At 38.1% G+C, this 25,535-nt stretch overlaps 1 protein-coding gene across 1 annotated transcript; it reads left to right on the forward strand.

Annotated features, from left to right (window-relative positions):
* The first annotated feature begins 5,470 nt into the window (after positions 1-5,470).
* Positions 5,471-25,450, forward strand: LOC108672742 (glycogen [starch] synthase). The gene is made up of 16 exons (XM_047881978.1): positions 5,471-5,700; positions 11,679-11,863; positions 12,361-12,552; positions 13,136-13,197; positions 13,398-13,411; positions 14,156-14,309; positions 14,544-14,664; positions 15,256-15,364; positions 15,756-15,909; positions 16,144-16,264; positions 16,936-17,102; positions 17,279-17,471; positions 17,857-18,031; positions 19,169-19,380; positions 20,025-20,225; positions 23,045-25,450. Exons 1-16 carry the CDS (start codon positions 5,571-5,573, stop codon positions 23,078-23,080), a joined length of 2,226 nt encoding a protein of 741 aa, XP_047737934.1. The 5' UTR covers positions 5,471-5,570; the 3' UTR covers positions 23,081-25,450.
* The last annotated feature ends 85 nt before the right edge of the window (positions 25,451-25,535 follow it).

A 25,535-nucleotide genomic window follows, 5' to 3' on the forward strand; every position in this document is an offset into this window, starting at 1 on the left:
CTGCAATAGGTAATAACAATCCTATTATTATTATTATTAACGAATATATTATCAAACCTCATGAAATAAATCAGATATTAACCACAAAACACTAAGTGTTCCACATTAAATGTTAAGAACGGAAGGGTTTTGTAGTGTTACAGAATAAAGTGTTTGGTACAAACTTTTTTTCATGTAAATATAAAAACGAACACTGACGCTTGACGTTGAAAAAAACTTTCATTTCATGTATTTTAAGGAAACTTTGTGGATGGATGAATAGAAAGGAATCTTTGGAACGCAGAGGCCTCTTTCACACGAAAAATACGGTAGGATGCTACTTATTGGATATATTCAAAAGAGTGCGGCGATACCTATTAGTGCTTTGCACCTTACAGATCGCCTTATTAAACTACTTAGTAACCATCTCATTGGGGTACTTAGTAAGCGGCTAACCAAATACATTAAGTAGCACGTCAATATGCAACCTACTAAGCACCTTAGAGAATACTTAAAAAAAACTTCTACAGTTCAGCCCGTTATAAAGATGAATCGAATCTAATGAACAGCAAGTGAACAACCCTTTTTAGCGCATTTTCTCATTTATGGAAAAAATGCACTATTGTGCTCGCCATGTCCGTCTGTCTGTCTGTCTGTTTGTCCGTCCGTCTGTCCGTGACTTCAAGTTTATAAGCACCTTAGAGAACACTTAAAAAAAAACTTCTACAGTTCAGCCCGTTATAAAGATGAATCGAATCTAATAAACAGCAAGTGAACTACTTTTTTTTCATGAACAAACAAGTCGTGTCGTGTCGATCAATCCCTTGCCTGTGGCCTGGGCCACAAATATAATATATATAAAGAGTTCACGTACATATATATAAAGAGTTCACGTACATATATAAAGAGTTCACTTAACTCCGTCAGCCAATCACCGACGAGGTTTAAGCTAAACCCTCCAATTATAGACGAGAAATTGGTCGCTACGTGTACTTAAGTTAGTTTTGATAATACGGACCCGGTAGGAAGTAAGAAGCCTGCCGTTTAGTGTTCGATGATACGGGAAAATATTATTCGTTTCCTTATTAATGCGTGTACTCAACGCATGTATATATAACTCGTGCACAACAGCGCGTACAATTGCTAAGTAACCGCGTACAAGTGCCAATTACTTTCAAGTCCCTTGTACATCAATTAGCTAACAGCCCGTAAAAGTGCTAATTACTTTGAAACAGTTTCGAAAGCGCAACAAAATTTTACAGGTTCTTTGGGAGGAGGGAGTTCGGTTGTTTTATTGATAGAAATAGTTTTATTGAAGGCCGGCGACATAAGGGCTTTGGCGACATTAGACTAGTGACAATTACGTTAGCGTGCAACCGTAACGGCTGATAATCTCAGCCACATGGGCTGTAATCTAGTTATGTCTCAAGCCTCATTAAATAAAATCGATTATTTCTCCTTGCCAGATAACTTAATCATTCAATAAACCCAGCTAAGTACGAAAAATCGAAACGAACTACGAAATTCTTTTTAATTTGCGGCCAGAGTTCAAACCAAGTTCCACTGCCTACAAGACGAATCGAGTAGGTGGGTTCTACTTCATTCATCTTCCGTTCAAATCCTACAGAAAAAAGACATATACGATATACCGGTGCAAATCTTCTCTCGCTTTATTCAAAACTTTGCCCAAGACTCTTCAAATTCAAAATCCTTATCAGTTCTGAATTCATAGTATGAAACTATGAAAGCGAACTATGAAAGCATAGTATGAAAAAGCGAGATAAACTGCGCTTTTTTATCGTCCAGTTGAGGTTAAAAAATCGCTCCATATGGTATTTCAAATTCAATTCATAATTCGTTTGAGATATGGTTATGAAAAGCGTTCTTGTTGAGTGCCGATTGTGAGTTTGGATTTCCCGTCAGTGATGGGCAGAAGTTTGTTAGCATAAATAGAAGTGAGGACTGTGAGGTCTTCAGGATAACTCCGTTTCGGAACGTCTCTTACATTTTACACGGATTTTCAATTTGCAATACGACATGGAGATACGAGACAAGAAATACCGTGCTAGATTTGCTTGTCAAACGACAGGTTTAATCGACATCCTAGATAATTAACCTAAATATTAGATTTACGAAATTCCTAGCTTATAAGACCATAACCCCCATAGGCATAAGACCATGACCATTAGCAGTTCCTAACTTATGGTCATAGTAACCAAAAAATCTTCGACGGATAAATAATCATCAATGTCAGAGTTGGCATCGATTGATTGCTATCGATGGCCTTATTTCTGGAACAAAATACACACAAAGAATCCTGCCACTGGCACTGACACAAGAATCAAACAAAGCTCCATTTGTCACGGTATCCAATCATTCTTTAGAAGAACAGCGCGATGATCACATTCAATTTTAATGAAGAGAGCAAGTTGTTCGGTATAGTTTGAAACACTGCAGTATTGACGCGAACTTCCCACATACAGGCACCATTTCTTTATTCCCACACTTTGGCCGTTTATCATTAATAGATTAAATGAACTTATTTTCCACATTATTTGTGATAAATTGTATCAATTTGAATTATCACCTGATAGGAACAAAACATTTTAAGGTAGTAACGTCAACAGATAAAAATGGCACTCTCGGCGCAGAGCCACGGCACACACTCCTTCTCCTGCACTGACCACATAGAGAATGCTGTGTTATTTTGACTCATGCGCAGTAATCAGTACTTGGAAACTTATACCGATACCCTATGTATATAGAAGATCCGTGTGAAGAATTGACCCAATAGATTTGGATTCCTAACAATAAATTTCATATATCAATATTGACTTCATCATAAGTAGCTTAAATGACAGAATTTCTGATAAATATGGATAAGACAAATTTAATTACGACTTGGTAACCTTACAAAATTGTATATCTTGAACGATGACGTTCTATCTGCAACATAGCGATAACTCTTATCATGTACTATGGACCAGAAGGCCATGAGTCGATATGAAACGTCTCCAAATGTCATACAAAATTTCTCTACTCGATTTGCCTTTATTGAAGCTGACGTTTCCCTTTAAATCTAGTATCGTCTGCAATTCACGTCGTCGATTCAACTTACATGTGCAAACTGTTCAACTTGATATTTAACCTGCGTTATCCATATATTCATCGAAAATTATTTAAATTAATTTCAGGTCAGAATTATTTCAACAATTTACTTCAGATGTCATTATTTGAATTTATTTCTAAAAGAACAATCAGCAACACCTGTTACTCGTAAACGAAACATTATGAAATATGCACGAAACAAAATAACACGAATTTTCAATGATAAAAATAAAGTGTCTACACAAAGAGGTATTGATTTTGAATAATCATCCTTCAGGATACGAGGGAAAACTCCATAAATGTCTCAGAATACACCTAAAATATCTTTTATTAAGAAATTTTTCGAGCGTGAAGTAAAAGATAAAGGAGCTTGCGGCCGGTCCGACTTTCTGAGGTGCTTGTATTGATCGCGCTACCGTACATGTGCACCATCATCACATGGCACGTCTGTGTGCGTGAGAGCGAGGAGATGTAACCTACGCACAATATATTCTCCCAAGCATGTCTGGCAACTTCTACATCTGCACAAACGGGACGTTTTTACCAAACGCTAAAATAAATAATATCTTTAAAACATCGCGTGTCCTCAGGGCTGATAGAGCAGGTTTACGTAGTAACACTTTTAAAGCGTACTTTATTTACTGTGTACTAACAAGTTATGTACATTGAGGAGATGACCTTGAGGGCATAGACACTTGTGCAGCTACATGAAGAATCGTAGAGCCTCACAGCGCCGTGGTCTTGTCTTTTAAATTAACCCTTCAATAGTTAGCTTAAATCAGAGCTAGTTCATTTTTTGCAAGAAAATATAGTTGCACTGTTTGGATGTTAGTTCGGATAGCACATTCTAACAATAAAATTTTACATTGAATTAACGTAAATTGGTTACCATCGTTTCGATCAATTCAATTGTGATCGTTTCGTGCCTTTTTTCCCTTGACTGGAAACTATAAGGATATTTTTGAATTTGGCGATGTAAATTGGTCTTTTGAGAATAAAAAATTATTCACATGTTTTAAAAATTCTTCACAAATATCGTTCCCGTATTTCATTTTAGATTTGAACCAACAGAGTAGTCGATCAATAAAATAATGAGAGATAATAGACTCCGTATACCCTTTGGTTGTGATAATCATGAAAATAATGTGGGAGGAAAGTCAATTCAATAGCATTTTTCCTTGATCATTTCCTAGAACATTACTTGAACGAACATCTGCACCTGTGATGAGATCAAAATCATTAACTTCCTTTTGAAGCTAATTTAATGAAATATTTGCATTATATTAGAACCATACAACAACCTGTGCAAATTTTTTTATTATTCACTTTTAAATCAAATGAGAAACCTAATTTAAATTACTGTTGTTGCCGAGATAACGTTGAATGGTTACATAACAAGCATAAATAATTGACTTGGTTAACACATACAATTATCAAGATTAGTCTTTATAAGATCGAAGTGGTGCTAATTTGATAGTATTACTTCTAGGCCATTTTGAGAAATTTTAATCCTGAAAGTCAGCAGATCACATTGACCGAGTCAATGACAATTTTCAGTCATGATTTGTCCTCTACGTGACCTCTTCCCAATATCAATTCCTGACTCTGACGATCCATTTAGTAAAGTTGACATATACTAATTAAGAATACTACAATAACAGTGATAAATGCGATTAGTTTATATCAATATTTGCTGTCTTCACCAATACTATTACTGACTAATACTATGTGGTGTGATGAGTTTCATTTCAGATGTCCTGCAGACGACGTAGAAAGAACTTCAGTCTGTAATCCAAACAAATTTTCTACACAAAATAATTTTCATGAGGGACTAAGGCAAATAAATAGCAGTTCTAAATATTTTCTGTAGGATTAAATTGAAAGTAAAGTCATGGTCAATTAGCTATATCATATGGGGATGATGATTTTTGCATATATATGATGGTAATTTACACTAGCGATTAATCAGAGGGTAACATGAAGCTAGTAGATGATTGCGATGGACAATTTTCATGAGATTCGTCTTATTGTGAGTTTATTTCGTGTGTAACTTATACTAAGTGGCAGCTAAATGGAAAATTTTATATTGTGACATGAGACTCAAATTTACTAGTATTACTCATATTTAATCTGAAAAATTTGGCCAACAAGATTTTGAATTACAACTGAGTAACTGAAATTAGCACGTTACATATACTAAGTTAGAATCACGATACAGAAATCTAAAACATTTTTACTTTAATTCGACAAATTGATTCAAATTCAACTCAAAGTTTATGCAGCATATCGTCATGTATAACTTCACCGGTGAAAGCTCTCCCGATAGATGTCGCTGCATCTAAGACTTTTTCTACGCTGTCTAAGGCACTCGTCGCAGCGCCAGTGGAATGTTAGTGTCTCGGTGTCTCTGAAGTTTAGACCTACGCTCAGTGTAGGTAAAGCTGTGAAAGCAGTAGTGACGATCATTAATTTACTGCTCCATCATGTCTCGTGTTTCGAAGAGATTTTATCGTTCAGATAGTGTACACAATCTTGCATTTTTGGACAGAGGTGAAACAGCAGCTGCAGAAAATCGTTTTATTTTCGAGATAAGTCACGAAGCGGCGAATAAAGGTAAGTTTTGGTGACCTTCACCAATTTCTAAACGAGATGAATCAAGAAGCGCCGGGTCGTTTGATATAACTTTCTAAAGGTATTATTTTTCATCCTATAATAGCAATCCCATTGCTGAACAATCACGTTATATTTATATCTAAATCCATGGTTGATGAAAACTATTTCTGTCAAAATTTTATTTCTTTTAAACTCAGCTGCATTCGAGCACTTAATACTGTTAATAGAATAGAATAGAAGTGTGGGCACTGATGAAATAGGCCCATCCGCCCATGGCCTGTTGCCGATTCTTGCATTTTTCGTGACTTGATTCACAAGGGATCCGGCCTTTGGGACCCGATCTTTCCAGACGATTGATTCTTGTCATAGTAAGTAACCACGATTTGTGATGATCTGTGTTCAGTGTGTTGTTGGGCGCCTACTCGAAGGCATTGAACTTCTGACACTAACCTGTGTCTCAACTATGTTTATTAAGACTTAATTGATGAATTGAATGTGTGTTGTCAGATTGTGTTCGAAAGTTGAGGCAAAGATTTGTTGAAAATTAGGTTTCTTTTGATTTTTGAAGGCCTTCGACGCGAGTGCTGTTGCGAAGTTCGTGACATTAGACGGTACTACTCCCGAGAAATATTTTTTCATGTATCCTGAATTCACTCTGTATCTTCACTGACCAGTAAACAATTCTATTACGGACATGAACACTTCCGCACACCATGTCAAACTAAGCAGATGTGACAAACTTCATATAAACTGAATTTATATTGATGCCGTTCGTCTTGTGTTTTTAATTGTCATTGCCCAGTACCGGTACTACTCACTAACAGATTAAACTCCGCTGCATTCTGGCACTTGACTTGGTCATCATAAGTACCTACGATTTCGTGATGGTTTGTGTTGTTGGTCGCCTACTGGAAGGCATTGAGCTTCGGACACTAACCGGGTCTCAACTATGTTTATTAGGACTTAATTGATGAATTGTATGTGATGTTTTGCCAGATCGTGCTCTAAAGTTGAGGTTAAGTTTTGTTAAGAAAATATATTGTTTCTTTTGAAGGCCTTCAACATGAGTGCTGTTGCGAAGTTCGTGGCTTAAGGGTACTACTCCCTAGAAATATATATTTTTTTACGTATCCTGAATTCATTCTGTATCTTCACTTACCGGTAAACAATTCTACTGCCGAGATGAACACTCTCGCACACCATGTCAAACTAAACAGACGTGTGACAAATTTCATATAAACTGAATTTATATTGATGCAGTTCTTCAGGTGTTTTTAATTGTCATTGCCATTACTACTCACTAACAGTTTCAGCGCATACTACGGTCATAAATTGGGTGAAGTTAAAAAATTCTATTGACAAGTAAGTCAGTTATTTTGCAATACTCAAGGGGCCTTTTTCTGGCCAAATTTCACCGTATGGGTATTTTTTCGATTGCATTACCGGGCTAAAATCTATGATGGCCTTAAACGTAATGTAATTTCAAATGAGAAAAATCGAAGAATTGAATTGTTGCACCGCAAATTGAAAAATTATTTTTAATGTTGAATTGTGGCCATTTTTTGCGTTCTCTTTAGCAGATTTGGCCGCTTTCTTTTGCCACAGTCCGGCAACCCTGGCCTGAACATTTGACCTCTTGCCGCTAGCGTATCCCTGGTACGTTGATTAGTGCCTATATTCAATGAAGTAAATTAAGCGTGCTAGCATTGAAGAAAATCTCATGAAACTGCGTCAGTTGCCGACCCTGCAATCAAATTCGTCCAGTACAACACTCATAAAAAGGAATGGGTAGGTAATATTGTACAAATATTGACTCATTTTCTGCACGTAGATTTCCTAGCACTGGTCCGTTTTTTTGCCGATTCAAGGGAATTACTTTAGATTAAGTGCATCCAAAAGAAAGGGTGTTTTTTTAATTATATGTTTTTGGGGTGTAGATTAAGAATCTGAACTCCGTTTTTTGCGGTCGGCATTTTTTTATATATTTTCTATAGAAAACGAACCTAACCTAACCTAGCGCGATTTTTGGATTTTACATAGTTTTACAGACTGGAAATGATCTATATCGATCTGGGAATGACTGTAAACCTATGTAAAACCCAAAATTGCGCCAGGTTAGGTTAGGTTCGTTTTCTATAGAAAATATATTAAAAAAAATGCCGACCGCCAAAAACGGATTTCCGATTCTTAATCTACACCCCAAAAAACATATAATTAAAAAAAAACAGCCTTTTTTGGATGCACTTAATCTAAAGTATTAGAGTATTACCGATCCAAGCTGGGTCAGGATTGCGTACACGTAAGCAAAAGTGCATCGCAATTAGGACGAAGTCTCCTCGTTCTCTGAGTGATGGAGTCATCTTTACCAAAATTTTTCGGTCTGTAGAAAAAAATTTGTGATCGCAAAACATTATTTCCGTTGAAGGTAATGTGTAAAAATGTGTGCCTATTATCGCTTTTTTGCTCATGCAGTTGTGACTGTTGCTCATTTGTAATGATATTCCTACCTAGAGCGTTCAGTTAATCGGTCTTTTATCTCGCCTCTGCCCTAATAAGAAGTATGACTCGGCCTTGAAGCCTACGCCTTGTGCAGTGAATGTCTGCTGCGTAGGCATTAACCTACAGTGTAATCTACTGAACTCTTTTAATACTGCAGTGTTGCCACCGCTATGCCGCTAGCTCTTACACTGCAGTGCTGCTACCACCATGCCACTCTTACCACTGCAGTGTTGCTACCGCCATGCCACTCTTACCACTGCAGTGTTGCTACCGCCATGCCACTCTGATCCCTCAGTATAGAAGTGGCAGATGAATATAGTTAATATAGGTTTTCACGCCTATAGCTCCCCTACAGTTATAGGTGCATATCCGAAGCGTCTAAATTATCGACTTGATGTGATGATGATTCTTCAGTGTCACCATTTGCTATTTAAATCACCCCGACTGGTTCTGTTGCTTTATAACCTCTACAACTAAATTGTACCGCGACTAAATTGTACAGCCTCTACAACTAAACCCGCGACGTAGAACCGGTACTGCAACTGCATTACGCGCACACGAACTGTAGAGACGCCGGCATGTGCGTGCTGGCGCCAGCCTGCACACACACGCACGCCGTGTGCGTGTTTTACCAGCCTGTACGTTCACACACGTCGTGTACGTGTTTTTGTCTGGGCCGTGAGTTGCATACAAGGCGCACTGCAGTAGAACACTTTCAGTACGTCAAAAACGTATAAAAAATTAATTCAGTTATACTCGTATAGATCTATGAAATGTATCGCGTTCATTCAAGAAGCACGTTATCAATTTGTAAAGTTACTCGTATATACCTATTAATTGAAAAGTTCGGCAAGCAGCCTGTAATTCTTTTTCGTCATTGTCATGTCAATTTCCCGGCATTTGCTTGGAAGTTGTAAGCATTATAAGGAATTATAAATTAAGCATTATAAACATTAAGTAATGCATAAAAATGTAAGTCGATTGTGAAGAGTACCTTATCTGTGTGACGATATCTCGAGCGGCCGCAGGCTCTTGCACCCTCGAAAACTTTTATTTATCAGCATGACGGTAATTTTTGGTGCATTTGCATGGTGAATTTGGGTACGTATATACTGGGTTGGCAGGCGCATTCGGATGCTTATATAGGTACTGGGTTGGCCGTTGCTAATGGAACGACGCCTAATTTGCCAATGCGTATATTTTTCTGAATGCATGTACAAAATGCATGCTTTTAATTCTTAATGCATTCACGTTCCTGCTGCACTGCGTCATATAAGACTATACTAGTGCAAATGTTAGGTCAGATATACGGATGTGTTGTATACATGGTGCGCCGTGTATAATTGGTAAGAGTCCTGTGTTGTATGGAGTTCTCATACGTCAAGAAGCCACTGTATTTACCGTGCAGTAAAGCTTACAAGATATGCTTTAAAGATATTTCTACTGCTGCTCTTTATTCTATGGCCGGTTTTTGCCATGTTTGCTTGATCGAGTTATTATAGGGTCAGGGTGAAATTATGCCGAAATCCGTTAAATGACTAAACGAACAGATATATCAATTGCGTTCAATCATTGAACTTTTCATCTTGTCTCTATGTAGTATCGTCGACCTGCATGATAATCGCTACCTAAGTTTGAATGGTGCACGGTGCATCTTACCTCAATATCAATGTTCAATTTATGGGTCGAAGTGGTCTCGAGGTAAAAATACGGCACGAAATTTTCTTCGTCTGCTCAATTTTTGCCGATTCTCGAATTGAAATAGAATCGTCTGTCTTTAAAAGATCCCGAATTAATTCAATTGTTTTCATTGGGTTATTTGTTCGTGTAGATTCTTATGATTAAAGTACATATATTTATATATATTATATATTATCGTTTAGATTCCAAGCATTATCGTATGTATTTTATATAGCATCGTATAGATTCGCCCCATTAATTGTAAAGCAGCGTTCGTTTACTAGGTGTGCAGTCGATGTGTGATTGTGTACACGTAGTCACGTATACTCATCTGTGAATGTACGAGTGACGTGACCATGGCACCGACCAAGCCTGCACTCATAAAACTTATAAGGTCATTGTCCAAATAACGATACACGATTTGTGGGTCATCCTGACCCGGTTAGGCTCAAAAAAACGGGTGCGTATCAGTGTTAGGTGCGCTCTCTACTCGTACTGTGGGTAAGAAAGTGTCACTATTTGGACACAATGACACCTTCATGTCCCTGAGTGCACGCTGAAGGTTGTCACTGCAGACGTAGTTGGCTTGGTCTTCTCTTGGCTCCAATGCACGGGAGACTATTTTTAAATAGTCGCGTTTTGTGCTTACGTATATACACACGGAGAAATTTATGAGACTCTGTCCAAATAACGATGCACTTTTGCGGATCATCTTGACCCAGTTTGGGTCGTAAAAAGAAGTATCAGTGTTATACGTAGCAAGTGTAACTATTTGGACAATTCGACCCTTATATTTTTCTTAGTGTACGGGCGTGACTAGACAACTGCGCAGAGCCCCGCTGTTGAATAAACGGTCGCAGTCAGCTGATCACTACACTGAGAAAGAAATGAGTCATTTGTCCAAATAGAGACACACTCTCTGCACGTAGCATTAATGCGTCTTTTCGCCGTGCCCAATTGGGTCAAGATAACCTACACAAGGACTAGAAGTACATCGCTATGGGGACAAATCTCACTCATTTCTCTGAGTGTTCTTTAAGCGAATTTCAACGCGCTTACCTAGCCCAATTCGCATTACAATGAATCGTCGATCGTGAATCGTGACTCACACGATTTTCTCTAACGATATCATATACATATGATAATTAGGCTCGCTAGTTGATAAACACATTTTGTGGACTTGATCCTCAAATAATTGCGGAAATTCTGGTCGAGATCAGGAGGAGATCGAATGATTTAGAATTGACCACAAGCCTTGCCATCCAATAATCAGGTTAGTTTAGCGTCAGTAACTTCATATCAATTAAACCAATCCATCGTTTTAAATTCATTTTCATGCTTGCAGTTGATGGAATATATCAGGTGATCTGATGGGTTGACTTGCCATCTATCAAGATTACGATTATCAGGGTAATTAATTGGAATTAACCTGACCAACATTTTCTTTCATAATTATTTTCTTGTGTGTCGTTGGTGGGATCTATTAAGAAATGATCATGATTGTTATTTTTATGTAATTAACTTGATATTAACCAGATGAAACGTTTTCTTTGATAATTATTGTGTTGCGTCTGCAGTTGGTGGTACCTATTAAGAAATCATCAGGATTATTATTATCATCTAATTAACTTGCTATTAACCAGATGAAACAAACATTTTCTTAAATAATTATTTTGTTGCGTCTGCAGTTGGTGGTACCTATTAATTAAGAAATCATCAAAATTATTATTATCATGTAATTAACTTGCTATTAACCAGATGAAAAAATTTCTTTAATGATTATTTTGTTGCGTCTGCAGTTGGTGGTATATACCAAGTGATCAGAAGCAAATGTGGAGCCTCAGTAGAGGAGTTAGGCGACCAGTACATACTGCTGGGTCCCTACAAGGAGGCCACCGCCCAGACTGAGGTTGAGATCACCGACTTTGGGGAAGACTCTCCCCTCCAGGGGCCCTGTGAGAAGCTCCGCTCCTTCGGGTGGAAGGTGAGGCAATGTGGGTCTGATCTATACGCAGAAATATTTATGGGTCAAAGTGTCCTGATAGTGATGAGATTTGTAGTGTTCGGTCTAACTACTTTGATGGCAAGTTAGGCTTGGAATGTTCCATATGTTCCTGTATTGATGGCAGGTTAGGCTTGGAATGTTCCTGTATTGATGGCAGGTATAGGCTTGGAATGTTCCTGTATTGATGGCAGGTATAGACTTGGAATGTTCCTGTATTGATGGCAGGTATAGGCTTGGAATGTTCCTGGCAGGTTAGGTGAGGTTTGTACGTTAGGTATTTGTATGTATTATATGTATGTATGTTATGTAGACAGGTATTTGTATGTATTGTAGGTTAGGTAGGCAAGTTGTATTGCTCGGAATGTTCCATGTTCTTGTTTTGATGAAAATTTCAATGCTCGAAAGTTTCCCTGTGAAAGTTTCCCTGTATCGATACCAAGTTTTTTGTACCTACGCTAAACTGAATTGTGTGGCAGGTGCACATGGGCAGATGGTTGGTAGACGGCAACCCGCAAATAATTTTGTTCGACATCGGGTCGGCGTCGCACGACCTGGACCGCTACAAGCACGAGCTCTTCGAGAACACCAAGATCGGCATCCCTAACGGCGACATCGAGTGCAACGACGCTGTCATCTTCGGCTTCATGGTCGCAAAGTTCCTTGAGGAGGTGGGGGCAACCGTCAGAAATGTTAATATGTAAATAATGATACTAAGTAATATCGCAATAGCGTTTTTAAATACTGTGAAGTGGGCACAACCATCTGAAGTATTAAATTATAACTAATGAGAATAAATATTATTCCACTATTATTTAATTATTGCGATCGGTATGTGAAGTTAGCTGTATGATTTTTATCGGTAGGTACCTATTCCTTTTTGCCGTTCACTAAGTACTAAATACTGTTAGTCTAGTCCCGTCTTTACCCAATACTGTTGGTCCAGTCCCATCTTTACCCAATACTGTTAGTCCAGTCCCGTCTTTACCCAATACTGTAGGTTCAGTCCCGTCTTTCCCCAATACTGTTAGTCCACTCCCGTCTTTTCCCAATACTGTTGTTCCAGTCCCGTCTTTCCCCAATACTGTTGTTCCAGTCCCGTCTTTCCCCAATACTGTTAGTCCAGTCCCGTCTTTACCAATACTGTTAGTACAGTCCCGTCTTCATTACCCCCGCCAATACTGGACAGTTTCGGTCTTAACCCGCCAATACTGGACAGTACAGGTCTTAATTACCCCCGGCAATACTGGACAGTTTCGGTCGACATGCGCTGAGTTTTGCGAGGACCAGCCTCGCGTGGTCGCGCACTTCCACGAGTATTCTATGTCTAACTTACTGTTTTCTACGCTAACGTCTTCTTCTATGTCTAACTTACTGTTTTCTGTCTAACGTCTTCTTCTATGTCTAACTTACTGTTTTCTGTCTAACGTCTTCTTCTATGTCTAACTTACTGTTTTCTGTCTAACGTCTTCTTCTTTATGTCTAACATTGGTACTATATTTTATGTCTAACATAGGTACTCTCTTCTATGTCTAACGTACTCTTTTCTATGTCTAATATACTCTCTTCTATGTTTAATGTACTGTTTTCTATGTCTAGCATACTCATTTCTATGTCCAATATACTCTTTTCTATATTTAACAAATTCATTTCTATGTCTAACATACTCTTTTCTGTATCCAACACACTCTTTATCTATGTCTAACATACTCTTTTCTTTATCTAACATACTTTTTTCTATGTCCAACATAAACTTTTCTATGTCTAATGTACTCTTTTCTATGTCCAACATACCCTTTTCTATATCCAACATACTCATTTCTATATCTAACATACCCTTTTCTATGTCCAACCTACTCTTTTCTATATCTAACATACCCTTTTCTATGTCCAACATACACTTTTCTATATCTAAATTACCCTTTTCTGTGTCCAACATACTCTTTTCTATATCTAACATACTCTTTTCATGTCCAACCTACTCTTTTCTATATCTAACATACCCTTTTCTATGTCCAACATACACTTTTATATATCTAAATTACCTTTTTCTGTGTCCAACATACTCTTTTCTATATCTAACATACTCCTTTCCATGTCCAACATACTCTTTTCTATATCTAACATACCCTTTTCCATGTCCAACATACTCTTTTCTATGTCCAACATACTCTTTTCTATTTCTAACACCCATTTTTATGCTGTTATTAAGATTAATTAACATCTCCGGACTCAGACATCCACGTGCCAGTATCTAACTCACACGCCGTGCAGGCGTGGAGGCGACTCACCTGCTCAAGAGGCACCCCGACGTCATCACGCCCAACGGCCTCAACGTCAAGAAGTTCGCAGCCCTGCACGAGTTCCAGAACATGCACGCCATCGCCAAGGAGAAGATCAACGACTTCGTTAGAGGCCATTTTCACGGGTAAGATCTATTATGCAGGGGAATTTTCACGGATCAGATCTTTTACTATGCATGGTAATTGACACGGGTAAGATCTCCTTTACCAAAGCAGAATTTCTACGAGTAAGATCATCTTTATTAGAAAATTAGCCCTTTGAGGGGAAAATTTACTGTTTTTCTACTAGCTAAAAATAGAAAATTTTAATAAAAATGTAAATCGAGTAAACTCCTGTTTATTATAGTTGTTTTCGTCAGGCACATGGACTTCGACTTGGACAAAACTTTGTACTTTTTCATCGCTGGTCGCTATGAGTTCGGCAACAAGGGTGCCGATGTATTCATCGAGGCCATGGCCAGACTCAACCATTATATGAAGGTGATGAGTTAGCTGTGTGTTGTGTGGGGTGCTGTGTGTTGTGTGGGGTGCTGTGTGTGTGGCGTGCTGTGTGCTGTGTTCTAAGTGGTATTTTTTACAATTAATGCAAGGTGTTATTGTACAAGGCGATCTAGTCGAGGTATGCGGTGTGGTTGTGGGATGATTTCGAATTATTCAAACTAGGATATTGAACAATTACATATTACTTGTTAATGAACTCTTCTTCAAAGTATGGAATACGGTAGTTGGGTGCTATTGCACGATGCAGTCTAGACAAGATATGGAGTGTGGATGTGAGGTGATATGGTACAATTTTGCTATCAACTATTCTTAATTGTACTATATACGTACCATCAAATTGTGTGTTATACCTATTACACTTAAACTTAACTTAAGTGTGCTACTTGTCATTCGAAACTAGGTGAGTGTGGTTGATATATATACGTACCTTTCACTCCAGACAATGTGTTGAGTTTCTTTATGTTGCCGTTGGTTACCCTAATCCAGGCACGATCATTTCACCTGAAATGATAAAATCTATGAATGTTTGCATTTTTGACGTGTTCATAATGATAGACATAAATGTTGCAGTTCAACATAGACGACGAGGCGGGCCGTCGTGGCATCTACCACCGCTACTGCATGGAACGCGCCGCATGTCACCTGGCCCACACCTTCACCACCGTCTCTGATATTACAGGTCTTGTTGCTTCTGTATGTCTAACGTCTTCTTCTATGTCTAACTTACTGTTTTCTATGTCTAACATATTGTTTTCTATGTCTAACATATTGTTTACTATGTCTAACATACTGTTTTCTATGTCTAACATACTGTTTTCTATGTTTAACATACTTAATTTTTCTATGTCTAACTTCTTCTCTATATCTAACATATATGGTACCCTTTTCTATGTCTAATATACTCTTTTCTATCCCCAACGTACTATTTTCCATGTCAAACATACTCTTTCTATGTCCAACGTACTCTTTTCTATATCTAACATTAGTTTTTATTCTGTTCATAAAGATTAATTTACCCTCTCCGGACTCAGACATCCACGTCCCAATATCTGCTTCTTTAAACCGTGCAGGTGTGGAGGCGACGCACCTGCTCAAGAGACACCCCGACGTCATCACGCCCAACGGCCTCAACGTCAAGAAGTTCGCAGCCCTGCACGAGTTCCAGAACATGCACGCCATCGCCAAGGAGAAGATCAACGACTTCGTTAGAGGCCATTTTCACGGGTAAGATCTATTATGCAGGGGAATTTTCACGGATCAGATCTTTTACTATGCATGGTAATTGACACGGGTAAGATCTCCTTTACCAAAGCAGAATTTCTACGAGTAAGATCATCTTTATTAGAAAATTAGCCCTTTGAGGGGAAAATTTACTGTTTTTCTACTAGCTAAAAATAGAAAATTTTAATAAAAATGTAAATCGAGTAAACTCCTGTTTATTATAGTTGTTTTCGTCAGGCACATGGACTTCGACTTGGACAAAACTTTGTACTTTTTCATCGCTGGTCGCTATGAGTTCGGCAACAAGGGTGCCGATGTATTCATCGAGGCCATGGCCAGACTCAACCATTATATGAAGGTGATGAGTTTGTGTAATTACTTTACTTCATGCTGAGGTAATTACTCTCAGAGAAATAGAGGGAATTTTGTTCAAATAACGATAAAATTCTTAGCTTATGTGCGAAAAAATTGTTGCTCTACCTTATGTGGGTCATCCTTACGCAGTTTAGATCATTGACAAACTGCGTCAGTACGCCACCATGAATGTTAGTTTAATATACGCCGCAATACGCGTCATGAACATGATGTTTAACACGAGATAATTTGCAGTTGGTTAGACACCAAGAATTTCAAGGTGGACGCTTCGAGCATCGATGGTCCAAGCGCATTAAGTGCTGTATTGATATGAATTTCATCTAGTTAATAGATCCAAAACTGTAAACCATCTCTCACTCAGACTGAATTAACAATCCAACCTAGAAGCTAATTAAATGATCTATACTTATTTAAATACGTATTTGAAATGCAGCTATAGTCCAACTATAAAAGTGGTTCTTCTTAAGAATACATTTTTATTTCAGAAATGTAACTGTAACCATAATAAATTGCTTTTCTTATAAGGACTAATTATAATTGCAGGTATTTTCCGTTAATCATAAAAAGTAACTTTTTTCGGTATTGATCATCATCTAAGAAATTTAACGTTAACCTTTATAATTGATTTTTCATAAGAATCGGTTATCATTTCAGGCGTCAAACGTAGACAGAACAGTCATCGTGTTCATCATCTTCCCTGCGAAGACAAACAATTTCAACGTGGAGAGCCTGCGCGGTCAAGCCGTCACCAAGAGTTTGCGCGACACCATTCATGAAATTCAGTCCAAGATGGGCAAGAGGATGTATGATATCTGCCTGACGTGAGTCAAGTTAGTGTATGATATCTGCCTGACGTGAGTCAAGTTAGTGTATGATATCTGCCTGACGTGAGTAGAAATTACATTATTATATTGTATTATAGCGGACGATTGCCGACCGACGACAGACGAGTTTTATTATATTATTATATTTTATTATATATTATATTGTATTGTAGCGGGCGGTTGCCGACGACAGACGAGCTAATGCTGAAGGAGGACACGGTGCGGCTGAAGCGCTGCATTTACTCAGCGCAGAAGAAGAGCTTGCCGCCCATCACCACGCACAACATCATCGACGACGCCAGGGATCCTGTCTTGAATGCCATCAGGCGCTGCAAGCTCTTCAACGATCCTGCTGATAAAGTCAAGGTCTTTGCTTAATGATCTAGGTCTACTTTTTATTAATGATTATTTGTTGCTATTCAATGATCCTGCTGATAAAGTCAAGGTATTTACTTAGTGAGATGGTCCAAGTCCAATTTATTATTGAAGATAAATGCTGATGTTGCTGAAGTGTGTGTGATTTTTTATCGATCAAATAGAGGTGCTAATTTTCTTGGTAAAAATAAATGATTATGTCGATGACGAGGATTTTTTTTTTGCAACTCGCAGAGGAAAAATTACGTACGTTTTCCGGCATGAGTGAATTGCATATTATCAGCCTTAATGTGATAAATCCTGAGATCTGCGGGAGAGTTAAAAACTTCATGTGAATTATGAGTGAAAATTAAATTCTGATCGAAAATTCAAACAGGTTGTGTTCCATCCCGAGTTCCTATCGGTGACAAGTCCGCTGCTAGGGATGGACTATGAAGAATTTGTCCGCGGTTGCCACCTGGGCGTGTTCCCTTCATACTACGAGCCGTGGGGCTACACTCCTGCTGAGTGTACCGTCATGGGCATACCTTCTGTCACCACCAACCTGTCTGGTCAGGCTCTTGATTATATGCCAAGAAGTTACTTTTGTTATAAGCAAAGAAGTCACTTACTTTTTTTCTAAAAAAAGCACTTTTGTTATAAGCAAAGAAGTCACATACTTTTTTATAAAAAAACACTTTTGTTCTAAGCAAAGAAGTCGCTTACTTTTTTTCTAAAAAAGCACTTTTTTTATAAGCAAAGAAGTCACTTACTTTTTTTTTTGTAAAAAAGCCCTTTGTTCTAAGCAAAGAAGTCACTTCATTTTTTTCTAAAAAAGCACTTTTGTTCTAAGCAAAGAAGTCATACTTTTTTTCGAAGCAGAGCAGTCACTTAATTTTTTTTCTAAGCAAAGCAGTCACTTATCTTTTTTTTCTACGCATATAATGGCATATAAAATGTTAATTACACTCCGTAGGTTAGATCATCTGCCGATCTGCCGTTCAATCTGCTCATTTGTTGAAAAAATATTACTCAGTACTCACTGCAGTGAGTGACGGAGAGCGCATTTTCTCGTCGACGAAAACGTGAAGTCACGGACGGACAGACAGACGGACGGACAGACAGACGGACGGACAGACAGACAGACGGACGAACAGACGGACGAACATGGCGAGCACAATTTTTCCACAAATGAGAATATGCGCTAAAGAGCGCGCGCCCGCACGCTCTCGAAATAAATTAATGATGAGTGGTATTAGCTACCACTTCTTCCCTAGTCGGAGCTGTTAAATATTTTCATACTTCATTCATTTTCTTTGCCAATGCTTAATATTTGAAGTTTTAAGAATATTTCTTCGTGTTTACTTTCTTTTATTTGGAGCCCTATCCCATTCTCTCAGGTTTCGGTTGCTTCATGGCGGAGCATTCATTTTATTTGCCAATATTTGAACGTTTTAACAATATTTTTGCTATGCCTATTCGCATTCAGCGTCTTTTCTTTACAAATACTTGACTAACTTTATAATGTTTCTTCACCTCTTCTGTCTGCCATTCAAAACCTTGTCCTTTGCCGCAGGTTTCGGTTGCTTCATCGCGGAACACGTGGCTGACCTAATGAGCTACGGGATCTAGCCTTTTCTTTACAAATATTTGAGCATCTTTAGAATATTTCTTCACCTCTGCTGTCAAAACCTTGTCCTTTGCCGCAGGTTTCGGTTGCTTCATCGCGGAACACGTGGCTGACCCAATGAGCTACGGGATCTACATCGTGGACCGCCGCCACATCGGCCTGGAGGAGTCCGTGCGGCAGCTGGCGCAATATCTTTACGACTTTACGACCCTCAACCGACGACAACGCATCATCCAGCGTAACAGAACCGAGCGTCTCTCCGAGCTGCTCGACTGGAGGATCCTAGCTGGCGTGAGTTCTATCCTTGTGAAGGATCCTAGCTGGCGTGAGTTGTATCCTTGTGAAGGATCCTAGCTGGCGTGAGTGGTATCCTTGTGAAGGATCCTAGCTGGCGTGAGTGGTATCCTTGTGATGTATCCCATAGCTGCGTCATCCTATTTATATAGCGTGAGTTAGACTTGTAAAGACAGGATCAGTCGACTTCTTGTCATATGATCGACAGTAAACTGCCCGTGTCTGCTGTTGGACGACCTAAGGATGTGCAAAGCTTCCCGCGTAGAAGATTCTTGTAATGGATAAGCAATTTATACAGAAAAACCATGCATATCAGTGAAGAGTTATACAGGAAACCATGTTTATCAGTGAAGAGAAAGGTTTTCATTTGAAATCCGCTCCCAACTTTTTTAATTTACTTGAACCTTGTTACCACATGTTCCCTATGTCATGACGATAATTTTTTACAGATAGTCCTTTAGTTTTGTGGTACATGATCGCTGACATTGAAAAATGCTGATTAATTCCTCACAATCTGCTCAGTATTTTTATTCAATTAATAAATACTTATCATTTCCTCATAACCTGCTCTGTATTTTTGTTCAATTAATAAATACATATTACTTCCTCATAACCTGTAATCCCCCCCATACCGTGTTCAGTACTACCGGCAAGCGCGGCAGGAGGCGCTGGTGAAGGTGTACCCTGACCTGAAGCTGCAGGAGGACCTGAAGGGCGGCGCGTCTAACATCAACTACCCGCGCCCCATCAGCGAGCCTCCGTCGCCCTCTTCGTCCCGCGCCACAACTCCAGCGCCCTCACAGCACGGCAGCGACGAGGAGAGCGTCGACAGCGAGGGAGAGGTATTTAGGATTCATATTTGTCAATTACCTGTTGCCTTGTTAAATTACCTATCTATTACCTTACTGTATATCTTAGAATTAATCTTATAGCATCGACAGCGAGGGAGAGGTATTGACGTATAATATATAATCTATTATCTAGAATAGAATCTATTATCTATATTAGAATCTATCTTATTATGTTGATATGTTAACTTTTTTGTATATTATTTTCTCTTAGCGTCGACAGCGAGGGCGAGGTAATGACGATTCATATTCCTCAATTTATGATAATATTCGTCAATTACCTGTTGCATTATTATTTAACCTATCTATTACCTTACACGTACTGTATATCTTAGAATTAATCTTATAGCATCGACAGCGAGGGCAAGGTATTTATGATTCATATTCGTCAATTTATGAATGATATTCATCAATTTATGATTGATATTCCTCAATTTATCTTTGATATTCCTCAATTACCTGTTGCCTTCTTACCTAACCTATCTATTACCTTACTGTATATCTTAGAATTAATCTTATAGCATTGACAGCGAGGGTGAGGTATTTATGATTAATATTCCTCAATTACCTAATGCCTTATTACCTTAACCTACTTTTATTACCAATTACCATACTATATATGTTAGAATTATTCTTATAGCATCGACAGCGAGGGTGAGGCATCGACGTATAATATATAATCTATCATCTATTTCCTTATTAATTCTATATTAGAATCTATCTTATTGTGTTGTTTATATATTACCTTTTATATATATTATATTCTTAGAACGTCGACAGCGACGGCGAGGTATCAATGTACTTCAGTATTTTATCTGTTAATCATAACATAATTGTCTTTAATTAATTGTCGTTAATTGTTGTTATGTTTATCATAACATAATGTCTTTAATTAATTGTCGTTAATTGTTATGTTTATCATAACATAATTGTCGTTAATCATATTGACCTTATCATCTATATTATATTGAATCATATCTATAATCTATATTATCTATTTCCTTATTATATACCATTTTTTTGATGAAATTCAAGGAATAGTCACTTGAAACGACCGCATCCTGCATTCATGCAATTCTATAGGCAATGGTTATAAAGCGATGACATTTTTTTTTAATTTAAAATTTAAATTATTCTTTTTAAATTTTCAAACGGCTCTGTATTCCAGGTGCTGCTGCTAGATTTCCATACCGTTTGAAAATCTCACGTGCATAGTGAAGGATCCTAGCTGGCGTGAGTTACATCCTAGTGAAGGATCCTAGCTGGCGTGAGTTACATCCTAGTGAAGGATCCTAGCTGGCTTGAGTGGTATCCTTGTGAAGGATCCTAGCTGACATGAGTTAGACTTGTCTTGCAGGATCAGTCGATTTCTTGAGATTTGATCGACAGTAAACTGCCCGAGGACCTAAGGATGTGCAAAGCTTCCCGCTTAGAAGATTCTTGCAATGGATAAGCAATTTATACAGAAAACCATGCTTATCAGTGAAGAGCAAGGTTTTCATTTTGAAATCCGCGCCGAATTATTGAATTTACTTGAGACTTGTTACTACTTATTTCCCATGTCATTATATTGCAACGAGTCGACGACAATTTTTTTCGATAGGTTTTTAATTTTATCGTACATGATCGCTGAGATCGAAAAATGCTGATCATTTCCTCATAACCTCAGTTCCTCATAACCTCAGGTCCTCATATACTCAGTTATTCACAACCTGCTCACTACTATCGTTCGATTAATAAATACTTATTAGTTCTTCATAACCTGCTCAGTATTTTTATTCAATTAATACATACTTATCATTTCCTCATAACCTGTAATCGCCCATAACGTGTCCAGTACTACCGGCAAGCGCGGCAGGAGGCGCTGGTGAAGGTGTACCCTGACCTGAAGCTGCAGGAGGACCTGAAGGGCGGCGCGTCTAACATCAACTACCCGCGCCCCATCAGCGAGCCTCCGTCGCCCTCTTCGTCCCGCGCCACAACTCCAGCGCCCTCACAGCACGGCAGCGACGAGGAGAGTGTCGACAGCGAGGGCGAGGTATTGCTGCTTCATATTCCTCAATTTATGATAATATTTGCCAATTACCTGTTGCCTTATTAGTTAATTACCTAAACTATCTATTACCTTACTGTATATCTTAGAATTAATCTTATAGCATTGACAGCGAGGGAGAGGTATTGGTGATTAATATTCGTCAATTTAAGCTTAATATTCGTCAATTACCTGTTGCCTAATTACCTTACCTATCTATTACCTTACTCTATATCTTAGGATTAATCTTATAGCATCGACAGTGAGGTATTGACGTATAATATATAATCTATTATCTATTTCATTTTCATCGATATAAGAATCTATCTTATTATATTGATTATATATTAGATTCTTAGAACGTCTACAGCGAGGGCGAGGTATCAATACTTCAGTATTTTATCTATTAACCATAACATAATTATCTTTCCAACTTATTATTGAACTTCTCATCAATATTATATTAAATCATAACTATAATCTATATTATCTATGTCCGTCCTTATTATCTACCGCTTTTTAATGCAATTCTACATAATAGTCACTTAGAACAACAGCATCCTGCATTCATTCATGCAATACAATACCTAGGCAATAGTTATAAAGCAATGAAATTTTTTTCAAGTTTAAAATTTAAAATATTAATTTTAAATTTTTAAACGGCTCTATATTCCAGGTGCTGATACTAGATTTCCATACCGTTTGAAAATCTCACGTGCATACTTTTTTCAAATTCACTATTAATTTTTGTGTAAAATTTAACGATCAATGTTTATTTCAGTTGGAGGAGCTGAAGAGCAGGTCAGAAGATGACTAAGCCGTCGCGTGTCTCTGGCTCCTGTGAACTGAAAGTCGCCAGCTGTCCTGGCGAGAAACAAGATATTGTCCACTGCCTCTGAAATTATTATGTACTCTTTAGTTGAGACTGCCATTGTAAGTAAGTAACATCTTCGAAAGATAGTGCCATGTTAGAGGTAGAGTACCTCTACCAATGGTAGAGTACCTCTACCAATGGTAGAGTACCTCTATCAATGAAAGATTACTCCTACCAATGAAGGAGTGCCTCTACCATTGGTAGAGGAGTATCAGGAAGAGAAGGTTCATATCGTTAAGTCTTGCGCGGTGAGAAAAATTAAGGGGTCATACTGTCCAAAAAGTAACACACTTTTTGCATATAGCGCTTATACGTCCTTTTCCGGCGCTAAAATGGGTTATGATGACCCTCATAGGAGCTAAAAGGGAATCGTTAATTAGACGAAGTCTCACTCATATTTCGTAGTGCATGTCCATTCTTGATGCAGGAGAAAAAAAGTGCTGCTGGTGCGCAACTTAGTATCAAAAGTTACCATCAAGTTGAGTGTAGTTAAGGTTTACTCTCAACGATGGTGTGTTGAGATGAATGTTCTTTTAAGAGGTGTGGGAAGCGACTTTCATATTCTATTGTTCAATATTGATATACATACAATACGGTGGAAAATCATTTTCACGTAGTGTGTGGAACTTTACTTGCTGAAATCTAATGAAAAGTTGCGGTACTGTGGTAGTTTTTCTGCTTTAAAACTGCCGAAAACTGGGAATTACCCACTGGCGCTTTAATTACCCCATTAGTGCTGGAATTTCCCCATTAGGGCTCAAATTACCCCATTAGGGCTTGAATTACTCCACTGGAAGTAGAGTTGCCCCACTTGGGGGAGGAACTACTTCATCAGGGATAGCATTACCCTACTGGGGGTAGAATTACTCCATTTGGGATGGAATCGCTCCACTAGGGGTAGAATTACCCCAACCCATTTCCACCTGAAACGCCACCCTGCTCTCATGTGATGCTCCTAATTCATAATACCGCTGCACATGCATTTAAGCAGTGGTATAAATCTGGCTATGGGATATTCAATTATTCATGATTGTTGAATGAAGTTAATTGTGTATCAACGGTGCTCATATTGCTCTATGATGTATGTAATGAAGCGCGGTCATTTTCCGTGCACGTCGATTGTATTGTGCAATTTCTGGTGCTAGTGTTGAGAATTTAAATGCTTCATGAAGCAGAGGATACAAATAATTTTAATTTTCTCGTGTGCCATTTAGAAAGTGCAGCTTTTGACGAAGATACCACACACCATTGAATGGTAAAAAGGCCTTTTACCTCGCAATCATGGTTAAGGTATCAACGGTGCCATACATAAGCATTTCTCTGACGACTTTACAACGTTGTAAAAAACGAATTAGTTCAATGCCTGTTGAAAGTGAGGGTCGTCGTGAAAGGTAAGCAACCTGCTGCGGATAAGTTTGTTCGGACGGAACGTTGCAGTTCCGGCAAAGTAGTTCGCCGTACAGGCCAGTACGAGTGAAGTGGTAATGTTACTCTTCCTTATCGACAGCTCAGTGACCCATCTTCATGTGAAATATTCGCGCATTGATTCGTGTAGCTCAAAATAAAACATTCTAGATTAGTAGACTCTATTCACCTGCTAGATATCTTTCTTTAAATGTGTTCTAATTTAAATATTTTATTTGCGCTTAAGAGATGAGAAACAGAGCCAAAATCGTATCCGAGCTGAAATATGGTAAAAGATGTCATAAAGATTGATATTTTATGCCCATGACAATAGATTCAAAATAAAACATTAATTATTGAAGCCGTGCAAGTCGTCATATGAAGAGGCGATCTAATCAAGAAAGTTCACCTCGTTTGCTGCGTGGCACGAGTAATGAAATCATTTTACTTGTTAAGCAAATGTATTTTTATGTCAATATTATCTGTTAAGTTTGAGCAAATTGAATGTGTTTAGTTTTTCCTTTGTAAAAAAATTAAGTTGGGTAAAACATTCAACTCGTGTACGATGTGTGAACTATACCCACTACTCGTATTATATTTTTTCGTGCTTAATATTATCTGATTCAATCAAGACGATAGAAAGGAGGCAAAATGAGATGTTTGTGTACTGTTGATCACCAAAAAATTGACGCCTACTTCATTTTGAGACAGCAACGCTGTAAGAAACCTGTAATGAATAATTATATACTTCCAAGCTATTAGAAAACATGAATAAAATGTACTGCATTTAATGATTTAACGAAATGAATAATTTAATGCGGACGTCGCGGCTTCGTTCAGCAGACATAGGCGTAGTAATTCGTAGCTTGGGAGAGCTTATGCATTCTTTCCAATAAATTGTAAAGCGAATGCGTTTTTTTATATTTCAATTATTCACACATGCAACTTATGATCCGATTCACTGATTGGTTAATAAAGGCATGAAACAAACGTG

The sequence above is a fragment of the Hyalella azteca genome, unplaced genomic scaffold (assembly GCF_000764305.2).
Source record: "Hyalella azteca isolate HAZT.00-mixed unplaced genomic scaffold, Hazt_2.0.2 contig9347, whole genome shotgun sequence".
Lineage (NCBI taxonomy): Eukaryota > Metazoa > Arthropoda > Malacostraca > Amphipoda > Hyalellidae > Hyalella > Hyalella azteca.